Genomic DNA, 14,187 nt, shown 5'->3' with positions numbered 1-14,187 from the left:
GGTGCATGCACACCATGCAGCTGTACAGATATATTATGATATTCCCAGTTTTATATTAATTTCCTAATAATTACTAACATTCTGTTTCCTTTGTTGACCACCACACACAGAGCCAAGGATTTCAATTTATTGTCCATGACAGGGGTGGCCAACTCCAGTCTTCAAAAGTCACAATCAGGGCTGGATTTCAGGCTTTCCACAATGAATATGCCTGAGACAGATTTGCATGCACTGCTTCTATTGTAAGCAAATTATCTCATGCATATTCATTGTGGATAGCCTGAAAACCAGGCCTGATTGCGGCTCTTGTAGACTAGAATTGGCCACATCTGGTCCATGATACCTCTTCTCTCTCTTTCCTAGATGGTGACTCCTAATATGGAACCTAACACTATATAACTACAGGCTTGGATTATTTTTCCCTATGTGTATCATTTTACACTTGTTTATATTAAATTTAAACTGCCATCTGGATGCCCCGTCTCCCAGTCTCACAAGTTCTGCTTGCAATTTCTCACAATCTGCTTGTAATTTAACAACTCGGAATAATTTTGTCTCTGCAAAAATTTAATCACATTACTCACTGCTCAGTTCTTCAGATCAGTTATGTGTTAAAAAGCAGGGGTCCCAGTACAGACCCCTGGGGCTCTCCACTACTCACCTTCCTCCATTGAGAAATCTATTCAGTCCTACTCTGTTTCCTCTCTTTTAACCATTTGGCAATCCACAAAAGGACACTGCCTTCTATCTCATGACTTAATTTGCTGAGGTCTCTCTCATGAGGGAATTTATTGAATGCCTTCTGAAAGTGTCTTCCCTCCAGTTATTAGGTCATATTTGATGACATTATGATCACTATTGCCAAGTGGCCTCACTACCATCACCTCTTGCACCGGTTCCTGCATTCCTCTAAGCATTAGGTCTAAAATAGCTCCCCTTCTCGTTGGTTCCTCAACCAGTTCTCCACGAAGCACTCATTTATTTCATCTGGAAACTTTACCTCCCTAGCATGTCCTGATGTGACATTCACTCAATCAATACCTGGGGTAACTGAAATTGCCAATTACTGTGTTGCTAAATTTGTTAACTTCCCTAATTTCTGTTAGCATTTCATTATCTGTCTCTTCATTCTTGATAGTACAATGGTAGTATACCCCCAACATTATACTCTTCCCCATCACACATGGAATTCTATCCATAAAAAGATTCCACAATGCACATTCGGCTGATGCAATACTGCGCGCTGTGGCCAAGGCATTGCTCAACACGTGATTGCACGTGCGTTTTGGACACACAACCATAACCCCTGCTGCAAAATGGGGGTTAGCACGTCCAATCGGGTGTGTAGCTAATAGTGCTCATCACATGTAAAGTACATATAGATTTGGCTATTAGCTAATCCCCATGATGCAAAAAGTTTCCCACGCGGTCAATGCGCCCCCTTGCAATGTGGCAAATTTTATGCAAACCCGGGGCTGGTGTAAAGGTCTGCCACACTCAAGGGTACATTGTAAAAACCCCAAATTTCTGCATCGATACTAGTAAGAGGGACCACAGACAATGGAACCATTAAAAAAAAACAAACTGTTCGCAAAAAAAAAATAAAAAAATTCTGTGTGCCCAATATACATCCACAATATATTCTGTCCAGGCCATGTATATTGTGCCGGTAGCGGGAGAAAACGGACACTCGTATTGAGCATCCGTTTCCTAACCCACTGACAGCTACCTTTCCTGGGTGCCCGATACAAAGGAGATGGTAGGGACACACAATTTCCCCATGTGCCTCCTTTTCACCCCAGCAACTAATTTTAATATAAGATTGGGCTGCCAGGAGAGGTGGATCAGCATGTGTTAAGAGAGCAGGTGCTCAATCATGAGCATCTATTTAACGTGCGTCAATATTGCAATGGCCTGTTAGTTTCTGCAGAATTGTTGAGCTGGTGGACCCTTGGACTGAGGGGGAATTGATGCTACCTGACCCCACTGTCGGTAGACAAGGCTGGTGGAAAGCAGAGGCCCAGCTGGAGCTTCACCACTACCAGCCCACGTTCCCCTTAGGCTGAGCCCTCGGGTGTCGGGGCCCGATGAAGTTAGGTGAGGTCTCTGCAGTAATGGAAGTCCGCGTGAAGAGATGAAGCCGGTGCACAAGTTGGAGGCAGGAGCAGGCAGCAGCTCAAGGTCGTAGGTCAGGCAAGGGGTCGAGGCAGGCCGCGTAGTTCGTGGTCAAGTTCCAGGCACGGGTCATGGCAGGCGGCCTAGCTCGTGGTCAAGTTCCAGCCAAGGGTCATGGCAGGCGGCCTAGCTCGTGGTCAAGTTCCAGGCAAGGTTCGTGGCAGGCAGCGTAGCTCGTAGTCAAGATCCAGTCCGAAGTCAAAGACAAAATAAGCCAGAGGAATGAAGGACGACAATGAACATAGGAGGCAGGAACGCTGGCATGCAGGAACTCAGGAACGCAAGAATCCAGGAATGGCAATCCACTACTCAGAAAGAAGAGACCTAATGCCAAGGCACTGGGAAGGTTGCCCAGGAAGTCCTTTTATAGTGCAAAGCAGATATTATCAAGGAGAGCCATGGAGCATTTCCCGCTGCAGGACCTTTAAATCTGGAGGAGAGGCGCGTGCACCCACGCACCTAGGGAGTCCAGTGCAGGAGCAGAGTCGGCGGCGTCCTGCTGCTGTGGAGAGCTGCGGTGCTGGCGGCCTTCAGAGCCACATGGGGACGGTGGCGGCCCCCGAGCATGGCAACATTCAGAGCCACGAAGGTAAAGGGGTACCTTGGTGGCTCCCCGCTGCTACAAGGGAACCCGGGGCACTCTTCGGCATGGCGTTGGGTGAGTGAGGCCAGCTACGGGCATCACAGCCGGCAAGCGTAACAAGAATCTTTACCCTGTTTGATTCTATGCCACCTTTAACTTTATTTATTTATGTGATTTATATTCTGCCTTTCAGGCACTTCAAAGGGGATTACATTCAAGTACTGTAGGCATTTCCCATCCCTAGAGGGCTCATAATCAAGTTTGTACCTGAGGCAATGGGGGGTAAAAGTGGCTTGGTCCAATGTCACAAGAAGCAGTAGCAGCTGCCACACCTCCACCAATTGTATCCACCCAATCATTGCGATCTAACCTATATCCTGGCATTGCGCTGTCCCCATTGGTTATCTACCTTTCACTAGGTTTTGCTTCATGTAGGTTTACATCTTCATTTAGTATTGTAGACTCTAGCTCTCCCATCTTCTGTTTTTTTTTTTTTGTTTTTTTTAGACTTCTGGAATTTGCATACAGACATTTGAAAGTATTGATTTTTGTTTGTATTTACAACCTTCCTAGCAGCTGACAGGGATTAACAAACACTACCTTGAAAGTTTTACAGTGGAAGAGCAGCCCGCAATTATGAGATCTCACGCAGTTTTCATTAAAAAAAAATAAAACACGCTTTCTTTATTACTATTTAATTTTGCTTTACTTGTTTTTATCCAATGCAATTGTGAATTTTAGTTTTTGTGTTGACAATGATTAAACAAAAAAAAAAAAAAAGGGTCCATTTCAACACATTTGGAGTAGCTCACTGATTTTTTGGAGCAAAGGAGTACCTTCACTTTACTCTCCATTGCCCCAGGTACAAACTTAAGACTGTGAGCCCTCTGTTGGGACAGGGAAATGTCTACGGTACATGAAATGCAATCCACTTTGAAGTGGCTGAAAGGTGGAATATAAAAAAATAAAAAATAGATTTACCATGAATTAAAATAGGTCCACAATTACTATTACCCAGTTATTCTTTTTTTTATTCTGCCTGGGGAAGGCACACATGACCATGTCAACCCCACATAGATGCTGCAAGCAGATGCATTTAACAGCATATCAGCCTTTGGTTTGGATCAGATTCTCTAACAATGCTGCTAAAAAAAAAAAAAAAAAAAAAAAAAAGAGTTAATCCCAGTTGCACTTCCTCTCCAACACCAGCATATGCCTGTCTTCCTGTTATATTCCTATACGGTGTGACCCTCTTATTAGCAATTTCCTCAGAGTGAAATTTTCTAAAGCCCAATTCCATGCCTTCATTCTTCCTGCTAGAGAGAATGAAGTTCCTACTAGGGGGTAAAAGGACCGGATGAAGCAGGTTATTTAATGGAGACATCACTTCATCTGTTGTTAAGTATCCCCTATTCTGTTTCAATCGAATTGTGCAGGGTATATGCTTCCTCAACACTAAACCAGAAATTTCCATATCATCTGTAACCTTAGTTTCTTCATTTCTTGCCTTTGCTTTCTCACATGCTGAATAATTCACCTACATAAACAAAAACAAAGCCACAGATTCTCCTCCCTACAAATCGTCTGCAGCTGTACCTCGGTGTTAAAATCTCTTTGTACTGCAGTTTCTCCACTCTAGTTGCTGCTGCCATAGACATTGGGATCACAATGTTATTGATATCAAAGGAGCTGTCTGTCTTCTTCCTCCTTGGGGGCTGCTGAAAGAATAAAACAAACAAAGCTGTTAGTTTGTCTCTTTAAAAAGCACCAACACAGTTACATCGAGTAAAGAAATCCAGTACCTCATCATAAAAAAACAAAAGGAAAACTCCCTTCGCTGACTGGTAAAGGGACCACCTCAGGTTCATCCCTGCTCCCAACAATATCCATGCACCATTTACAATAGCCTGCACGCAGTTTTTATGTCAGCTAGGGAAGGTCAAAAGCTTCTGCGCAATGCCAGTCCCAAAATGAAGACAATCTCTCTTAAGACTGCAATTGTGCTATGCTAGTGGCATGGATGCCCACATTCTCCACTTCCTATGTTTTCAAAACTTGCCTTCTGAAATGTTCCCAGCCTCACTTACCTCTTTCTCTGCTATCTTTTACTATAGGTGGTTGTCCTCCCTTGCCTTCCAATTTGTTAAGTATTTCCTTTGTTAATAACTATAGTGGTCTGATTTGACAATGTATATATTTTTTTGGCCTAGCTTCCTTGACCACGAGCTAGGCCACCTGCCACGACCCTTGCCTGGAACTTGACCACAAGCTAGGCTGCCTGCCACGACCCTTGCCTGGAACTTGACCCACGAGCTGGGCCGCCTGCCACGACCCTTGCCTGGAACTTGACCACAAGCTAGGCTGCCTGCCACGACCCTTGCCTGGAACTTGACCCACGAGCTGGGCCGCCTGCCACGACCCCTTGCCTGACCTACGACCTTGAGCTGCTGCCTGCTCCTGTCTCAGACTCGTGCACCGGCTTCTTCTCTTCACCCGAACTTCCATTACTGCAGAGACCTCACCTAACTCCATCGGGCCCCAGCACCCAAGGGCTCAGCCTAAAGGGAACGTGGGCTGGTAGTGGTGAAGCTCCAGCTAGGCCTCTGCTTTCCACCAACCTTGTCTACCGACAGTGGGGACAGGTAGCGTCAACTTCCCCTCAGTCCAAGGGCCCAAACAGAATCAGCTCTTAGTGGGATTATACCAGCATATATTGTCACTTGTGGCTACTAGCAGGGGTTTCCTGCCATTTTTTAACCACCTCTCCCTTCCAAACCAACCATCAAGCAATTGCCACTCTCTATAGCTCCCTGTTAAACGTGTACACTTAGCTTGTTCTATAGGAGAGTTGCATTGTATGATGACAGATTCCCAGGCCATTTTAAAGTAACCTTGGTTAAAACAAACTGGAATCATGCCCCCAAGTGAAGTTGGAGAGGCAATTTTATAAATGTAAGACAAATAAAAAAATAAAATGTACACTATCTGCTAAAAGACTTAACTCATTTGTCTGTTCCTCACCCTTTAGTAATAATTTGTATTCATGGACTACAATGTACTCTTATTTTCCAGAAAAATGGTGTCTCCACAGTATGTACTGAGCATGCCAATAATTTCTGGGATGCTGGCTTCTTTATGAATCAAATAGTGCCTATGGCGGAGGACATAGTAGTGTGAGTATGGTGGAGATCTATGGTGTCTTGTAAAAACCTTCACACCCTTTTAAATTTTTCACATTCTGCTGCCTAAAAAATACAAGTCAAAATGCATTAAAGTAGGAATTTGTGTAGATCAGTGAAACAAAATACCTACACTTTCATAATGAAAGAAGAAATATTCCAAAGGTAATTAAGATAAGTTGATTGCCTTGTTAGGGAAGTTTTAATGATGGAATGCTTGGGTTCTTAATATATAGATAATGTATCCATGTAATTTAAGCCCAATTGGAGAATGCAATGATGGGTAATGTATACCTATGGCCCGTGCAGTACACATTTACTCTGGAATCTTTCACACACTCTGGCACAGACTGTAAGACTGAGATAATGTATATAATGTAATTTAATGTAAATATGTATAGGTAAATTTATATTTCAAAGTTCAATTGTTCAATTTCCCATTCTGTATTATATGCAAATAGTGCTTCTAACTACCCAGTATCCTCCCTTTTCTTACTGCTCCCTGAAGTGAAGTGTCTTGTAAAATAACCGGGAGTCCATATCGCCTCTCCATGTCTCTTTCTGGTCTTAGGCCCACCTCAGCATGGTTTGTCTGTCTCCTTCTGATCACATCTGCGGCTGGGCTGCTTACATCTGCTTTGGGCTGGAGCTGGCTGTCTGGTCATCTGCCCAAGTTGTCTGAGTTGGGGCTGATGCCTTGAGTTGCCTGAATACATTGGGCTGAGCATTTGCCCGAATATGTTGGGGGCCAAGTGTTTGCCAAATTTTTAGGCTCCAGCCTTACTCTTTTATCCTGCTTTCCATGCAATGGACAGCAAAGATTACATCTCTCTTGATTCATTGGGTGGACCTGAACACAAATCTACGCCCCCTTAAATGTCAGGGTGCCCAATCTGTTCCAGGTTATTTGGGTCAAGAGACCAAAATGGTTCACTGCGACATTTCGTGTTTGTTGATTCCCTCTCCTATACCATCAGGATGCAGCAAGGCGTTTCAATATGATGCCATTTTTTATTGGTCCCATACGATGATCTCTCTTATTAGAACATAGTTCTGCAGCATCAGCAGCCAATCAATTTCTGGCAATTAATTCATCCATGAATTTAGCCATGGCTGTTTGGCCGGTTCCAACTTGGCTGTATGTTTGCTTTTAATAAGTGTTCACTTACCGCAAACTAGTTACAGTCAAAAATAAAAAAAACTTTGGAATCATTGCAAAATTGTCTCTTAGTATGAGTACGGACGTATCTGGTAGCAGAAATCAGATAGGGTGTTGTGGTAAAGATTGGTGGTTTAAGTTTAGGTTTAATCCAAAAAAAGGAAATGTCAAACTCCAAACAATATTATAATAATTATGCCGCTTCCCAGAAGAATTTATTAATGTTTGATTTTTTGTAAATTTTATGCAATTTTATTATTTTTAGTATTTAGCCGCATCATCAAGCCTGACAGCGTGTTCTCTATAGTTTCCAAACGAGAGCCGCCCGGACCTCTAATCATCTGCGGCCTCATTTGAAGTGTGGCGCCGCAAGAAAGTGGTTTCGCTTGAATACTTGAAGTAGCGGATTGAAATTAAATTGGTTACATTGTGAACTGCTCAAGTGAGTTACTTTGCTTCAATATGAGGTGAGACATGAGTTTCTGATTATAAGTTCTTGAATAAGTGTTATGATATTTTGAGAAATTCAGTAATAATTTTATCGGTTTTGATTATAGAATATAATTGGAAAATGAAAACGCTGTGATAGAATTTATAGTCCCTGAGGAAGCCCTCATGAAAGGGGGTGAAACGAAGATACCTTTGTCGGATCGGACATTTAAAGTTGAGATGATACCAACATGAGAATGGCAACGGGCCTTGACAGTTTAAATTGAAGATGAAAATACATTGATATCCGTGAAGAACATTTACTAACAAGTGACTATAATAAGAAATAATCAATTGTTATGAATATAGAAGTCCTTGTAATAGAGTTTTTGTATGTTGAAAATACTGTGCAATAACAAAAATACCGTGCAATACATTTTCTGGTGTTTTAGATGGTATGTATGGATAGTGTGTGTGTGTTAGCAAAGTTTTTAATTGTTTAGATAGGTGATAATTTAAAATGTGTTGAATAAATACAAAGCATATTGTAAATATGTGGTCTTCTCTGTGTGTGTTACAGGGCTGTATAGGCAGGCCTTCAGCAAATTAATTAATGCAGATTAAGCTTATAGATGGGAGTTGTAGATAACCAAAGTCTATTCTATTCCTATGGAACAGTATTTTAGTGTATTGTCCTGATTATATGGTTTTATGAATGTTTTAACTGTAAACCTGATCGATCTATGGTGTATGAGGTATATAAGCAATTTTTAATAAATAGATTCTCACAGGACAAGCAGGATGGTAGTCCTCACATATGGGTGACATCATCTGATGGAGTCAATCACGGAATACTTTTGTCAAAGTTTCTAGAACTTTGTCTGGCACCTACTGGGCATGCCCAGCATGGCAATAACCCTGCATCCAGCAGGGGTCTCCCTTCAGTTTCTTTTTTTCCGCTCAGCTAATAGCCACGCGGATTTTTGGAGCTCTTCACGGTTCCTGACTGGAAATTTTGCTCAGGAAATTATTTTTAAAACTTGTAAAAGTTTATACCGCCTAGGGGTCTCTTCCTTCTTCGCCGAATACCGGGTTGTGCAGTAATTTTACCACCATTTTTCAGTTGGTTCCTGGTGGGGACCTCTAGGCCTTGTCGGTGCAGACCACGGCAGGCCTAAATTTTTTGACGGCCACGATGGCGACAGGTTTTCGTAGGTGCCCTGACTGTCCGCGAACTATGTCAATCATGGACCCTCATTTAGTCTGTGTTTTATGCCTCGGACCGTTGCACGATGTGGAGACGTGTACCCATTGTGCCCAAATGACCCCAAAGGGCCGTAAGGCATGGTTGGAAAAGATAGCACTTTTATTCTATCACCAGTCTCCGCAGGAACCATCGACTCAATCCTCGCCGAAGCATCGATGTCGCTCAGAGGCTGAAGACACTCGATCGCTGTCCCAGTCCTCGGCGTCTACATCATCGATGCCGGAATCAGGGACAGCGGACCGTCGAGAAAAGCACAGACAAACATCAACGGCCAGTGCCCTCCGCTTCCGCTATGTCAGTGGAGCCATCGACGAAACCACCAATGAAAAAGACCCAAGCTGAGAAGCGTCCAGGGCCCTCGAAGCCGGATGCACAGAGGCGTCCCGCGCCTTCGGTGGAAGGGGCTAACGAGACTCCACTGGGATCGGTGGACCCTCCGGTACTGCCCGTAGTGCCTCCCACTCCAGACCTGGGGCTCACCACCCCAGCTCCAAGAGGAATTGCTCACACTACTATGTCCGGATGGAGCAAGAGGCTGTGGTCCAGGCGATCCAAAGCCTTCCGCGACCACAGATGCCAGCACCGGTGCCTCTGCTGGAACCGGCACCGATGCGTCCGGGTGCTGCTGCCTCTGCTGGATAAACTGGATCTGCTCATCGGTGCCCTACCAGGGGCACTGAGAAAATCACCGTTACAGATGATTCTATGGACGCCCATCCCGCTTTCATCGGGAGAGGATACATCGCCAGAGCCAGTTCCAGGGCCATCAGGAGTACCACCATCGAGGCCACCAGTGAAATCCCCGATGCCATCGGTTCCTGGATGTCCGGTACCGATGCCGGATCTCGAGTTCTCGATGCCAAGACCAGGTCCCTTGATGCCAGCACAGATACCTGTCCAACCTTGACCTCCGGCTGGAGAAGTTACAAGTTTTCCACTTGGACGACCGAGGGATGCAGGGGATCAGCCCTATGATTCCTGGACGGATGATTCCACAGATACCCAGGACTCAACAGAAGTTCCATCAGAGCAGTCTCCTCCAGACGAAAGGGGCAAGTCTCTGCCGGAAGACCTCTCCTTTATTAATTTTATAAAGGAGATGGCGGAGACTATCCCCTTCCAACTGCAGACGGAGGAAGATTCCAGGCATAAAATGCTATAAGTCCTGCAATTTCTGGATCCCCCTAAGGAAATCATGTCCGTCCCAGTTCATGAGGTGCTGCAGGACCTGATGCAGCGCAACTGGGAGCATCCTGGGTCGGTTCCTCCTGTAAACCGTAAGACGGATGCTATTTACCTAGTCCAGCCTTCCCTGGGATTTCAGAAGACACAGCTAGCTCATCAGTCGGTGGTGGTGGAGTCCGCCCAAAAGAAGGCCAAGCGCCCAAAACCCCATTCTTCAGCTCCACCTGGGAAGGAGCAGAAATTCCTCGACGCTTTGGGCCGCAGGATATTTCTCGGGGCCATGCTTACCTCGCGCATTGAGTCATATCAATTATATATGACCCAGTATACCCGTAACCTGTTTAAACAGCTACAGGAGTTTGGAGAGTCCCTTCCAGACCAGCTTCAAGACCAGCTGAATTCCATCATAAAGAAGGGATTCGACGCGGGAAAACATGAGGTCCGCTCGACAAATGATGTCTTCGACACGGCCTCCAGTTTATCTGCGGCTGGTATCAGCGCTCGCCACTGGGACTGGTTAAAATCCTCTGATTTCCGTCCTGAAGTGCAGGATCGTTTGGCTGACCTCCCCTGCACAGGGGATAACCTGTTCGGCGATAAAATCCAAGAGTTGATGGCCCAGCTGAAGGACCATAGTGAAACGCTTCGTCAGCTCTCGGCAGCTCAGGCGGATCTTTCCACTCCATCCAAACGATCCTTCCAGCGCGACACTAAATGGACGACTTACAGGACCCGTAAATATTATCCACTGGCGTCTCGAGGTCGCTCGTCCCGGCCCTTCCAGAAGTCTACAACGTGCCAGCCTCGAGCTCAGAAAGCTCAAGCTCCTTCCCAACCTGCTCCTACAAAGGGATTTTGACTCCTGACTTCAGAGCAAAGGTCATCCTCCATTGCCCAATCTACCTGTGGGCAGCCACTTATGCCACTTCTCCACCAAGTGGCTAACCATCACCACCGACCGCTGGGTGCAAGCAGTCATCACTCAAGGCTACCGTCTAAATTTCCTCTCCATTCCGGATACGCCACCTTGGCCGGGGTGGACCTCTTCTGACCACTGTCTTCAACTACAGCAAGAGATATCCTCTCTGCTGGAAGTGAATGCTATAGAACCCGTTCCTCTTGCCCAAAGAGGACATGGATTCTATTCCTGATACTTTTTAATCCCAAAAAAGACGGGAGGAATTCACCCAATATTAGACCTAAAGGCCTTAAACAAACATCTTCGAAAAGAGAAATTTCACATGGTAACCTTGGGCTCTTTGCTTCCACTTCTCCAGCAGAGGGATTTGCTTTGCTCTCTCGACCTAAAAGACGCGTACATGCACATCGCAATTACCCCGTCTCACAGAAAATACCTCCGCTTCCTTGTAGGGAACCAAAATTTCCAATACAAGGTCCGCCCATTCGGCTTAGCATCAGCCCCTCGGGTTTTCACAAAGTGCCTAGCAGTAGTAGCTGCATACTTAAGAAGACTGAGCATTCATGTCCATCCTTACCTGGATGACTGGTTGCTTAGAACTCAGTCATCGGAAGGAGTTCTTCACTCCCTCCACCTTACAGTGCAACTACTACTCTCGTTCGGATTTCTAATCAATTATCAGAAATCTCACCCGACTCAATCTCAATTCCTCTCCTTTATCAGAGCACATCTCAACATGATCCAAGCAAAAGCTTTTCTTCCCAGGGACCGAGCTCACACACTGGCATGGTTGGCGCAGAACATAAAATCTTGTCAAATCACAACGGCTCGCCATCTACTAGTCTTGCTGGGGCATATGGCATCCTCGGTCCATGTAACCCCAATGCCTTGTCTAGCCATGCGAGTAACTCAATGGACATTAAAGTCCCAGTGGTCACAGGCACATCATTCAATTCCCCTCCGGAAGACCTTACATACCCAAAATTTCTGGAAAAATTGGGTACAATACTTCATCTAGAGGTCCAAAAAGAGACAGACCCTAGATCAGAAACCCTTGCTCTCCTAAAGATTTTTGATACTCCAGGGGAACCAACATCTCTTCCACCACAAGAAATCCTGCACTCCGTCTTACAAAAATCCTGGGACGATGGACATAAAATTCCGTATGAGGAAAACATCACCGTACTCTATACCACAGTTACCTCATGCTTCAATTGTGGTAGAATCGGCGATGCAAAGATTTAAGAAAACGAAGTCACATTCCTCATACCCACCAGGGAAAGACAACAAATATTTGGATGAGTTTGGCAGGAAAATATACCATAACTCCATGTTGAGTGCCCGAATTATGCACCATCAATTTTACATGGTACAATACCTATATGAGTGCATACAAGCTATAACAGGGATGTTATCTTCGACTGCAGATCAGATACCACTGCCTCTTCATGACATGGAAGAATGTTCGCGACACCTTTTGAGGTCAATCTATGAAGCATATGAAACATCTTCCAGAGCATCTGCAACAGCTATTGCAGCCCGAAGACTAGCATGGTTACGCTCAAGTTCGATACGTGAAGATTTACATGAGAAACTTACAAACCTGCCATGTATAGGAGATAACCTGTTCGGGGAACGATTTCAGGACACAGTAGGTAAATTGAAGGAAGAAGCTCTAGCAGTACAATCATTAATATCACAACCTCATTATTCAACTACACGTCGTGATATGGGATCTACTCGTTGGCAATCATACGCCAGGAGACCTTACAGGTCTTACCAGTCCTTTCGTACACAGACATACCCTTCTTACCAGCATCCTGCTCCACAACAAAATACCTCTAACCAACGCAGGGGTAAAACACGTAACCAGAGACAGCAGGCTCAACAGCCGGCTACTACAGTAAAATAGACTCCATCTTTTTAATTACCCAGCCACCATCACAGCATCAAGCACCATCTGGCAGGATTCATTCTTGCCTGGCAGCCTGGGAAAGGATAACATCCGATCAGTGGGTTTTGGAGATAGTACGATACGGTTACCAACTCCAGTTTGTCACAAAACCTACATTACCTCATCTTTCCACTCTCAAGACTCACGACTTCCAACCACAATTAGAGGAGGAAATTGCTTTGCTTCGCAAACAAGCAATTCGACGAATTTTCCCAGGAAACCAATCAGTAGGATTTTATTCCCCATATTTCCTCATACCCAAGAAGTCGGGTGGCCTTCGTCCCATACTAGACCTAAGGGAATTGAACAAATTTCTCACCAAAGAGAAATTCAAAATGGTATCGTTGAAATCAATCCTTCCTCTGATTCAAACCAACGATTGGATGTGTTCCATCAATCTGAAGGATGCCTACACACACATTCCAATCCATCCATCCTCGTGGCGTTACCTATGCTTTCGCTACAAGCATCAACACTACCAGTACAAAGTTCTTCCCTTTGGACTATCGGCTGCACCCAGGGTTTTCACCAAATGCATGGTTGTGGTGGTGGCTTCTCAGACAACAAGGTATAACCATCTTCCCATATCTGGACGATTGGCTCATAATCGCCCCAGCTCCAAACATCTTACTCGATCACCTCCACCAGGTGATAAAATGCTTACAGGTGTTAGGCTTGGTGATCAATTTTCAGAAATCACACCTACAACCCACACAACAACTACAATTCATAGGAGCATGCCTGGACACCACTTGCAACCGGGCATACCTACCAAACGACAGAATATCACACTTCCATCACCTTCTACACGAATTGAACCTTACTCAGAAACCTTAAGCGAGACAAGTTCTAGTAGTCCCAGGCCACATGGCGGCGGCCATTTTCACAATTTCCAACACCAGGTTACACATGAGACGCCTGCAATGTGGTTTGAAACGTCAATGGAAACAACACTCAACTATTGACACAGAAAGTATCGTTGACCTCCGAGATGAGGAAAGACATAACATGGTGGCTCCTGGACTCCACCCTGTCCAAAGGAGCATTGTTCAGCTCCCCTCCCTACAATGCAGTCTTAACCACAGATGCGACTCGCAAGGGCTGGGGGGCACACCTTGAGATATACAAAACACAAGGGTTATGGACAATCTCGGAACAGAACCTGCAAATAAATGTATTGGAACTCAGAGCGATTCAGAAGGCCTTACAAGTGTTCCAAGACCATCTGAAGGGCCGCAGGGTCTTGATCTACATGGACAATCAAGTAGCAATGTTTTACATCAACAAACAAGGAGGGTCCAGTTCATGGTTCCTTTGCAAGGAGACACTGCAAATAT

The 14,187-nt window shown here is 45.0% G+C and overlaps 1 protein-coding gene across 4 annotated transcripts in view; it reads right to left on the bottom strand.

The window, feature by feature from the left end:
• LOC115083980 (KAT8 regulatory NSL complex subunit 1-like) overlaps window positions 1–14,187 on the bottom strand; it is a 354,418-nt gene that overhangs the window by 54,036 nt on the left and 286,195 nt on the right. For 3 of the 4 annotated variants that reach the window (XM_029588186.1, XM_029588185.1, XM_029588183.1), the window contains one exon: window positions 4,355–4,476. In XM_029588186.1, coding sequence (XP_029444046.1) covers window positions 4,355–4,476 — 122 coding nt within the window. The remainder of the gene's footprint in view (window positions 1–4,354; window positions 4,477–14,187) is intronic. The other variant, XM_029588184.1, reaches the window with a different exon arrangement.

The sequence above is a fragment of the Rhinatrema bivittatum genome, chromosome 2 (assembly GCF_901001135.1).
Source record: "Rhinatrema bivittatum chromosome 2, aRhiBiv1.1, whole genome shotgun sequence".
NCBI lineage: Eukaryota > Metazoa > Chordata > Amphibia > Gymnophiona > Rhinatrematidae > Rhinatrema > Rhinatrema bivittatum.
Note: the sequence above shows the minus strand (reverse complement) of the source record. Positions and strands in the feature narration are given on the sequence as shown.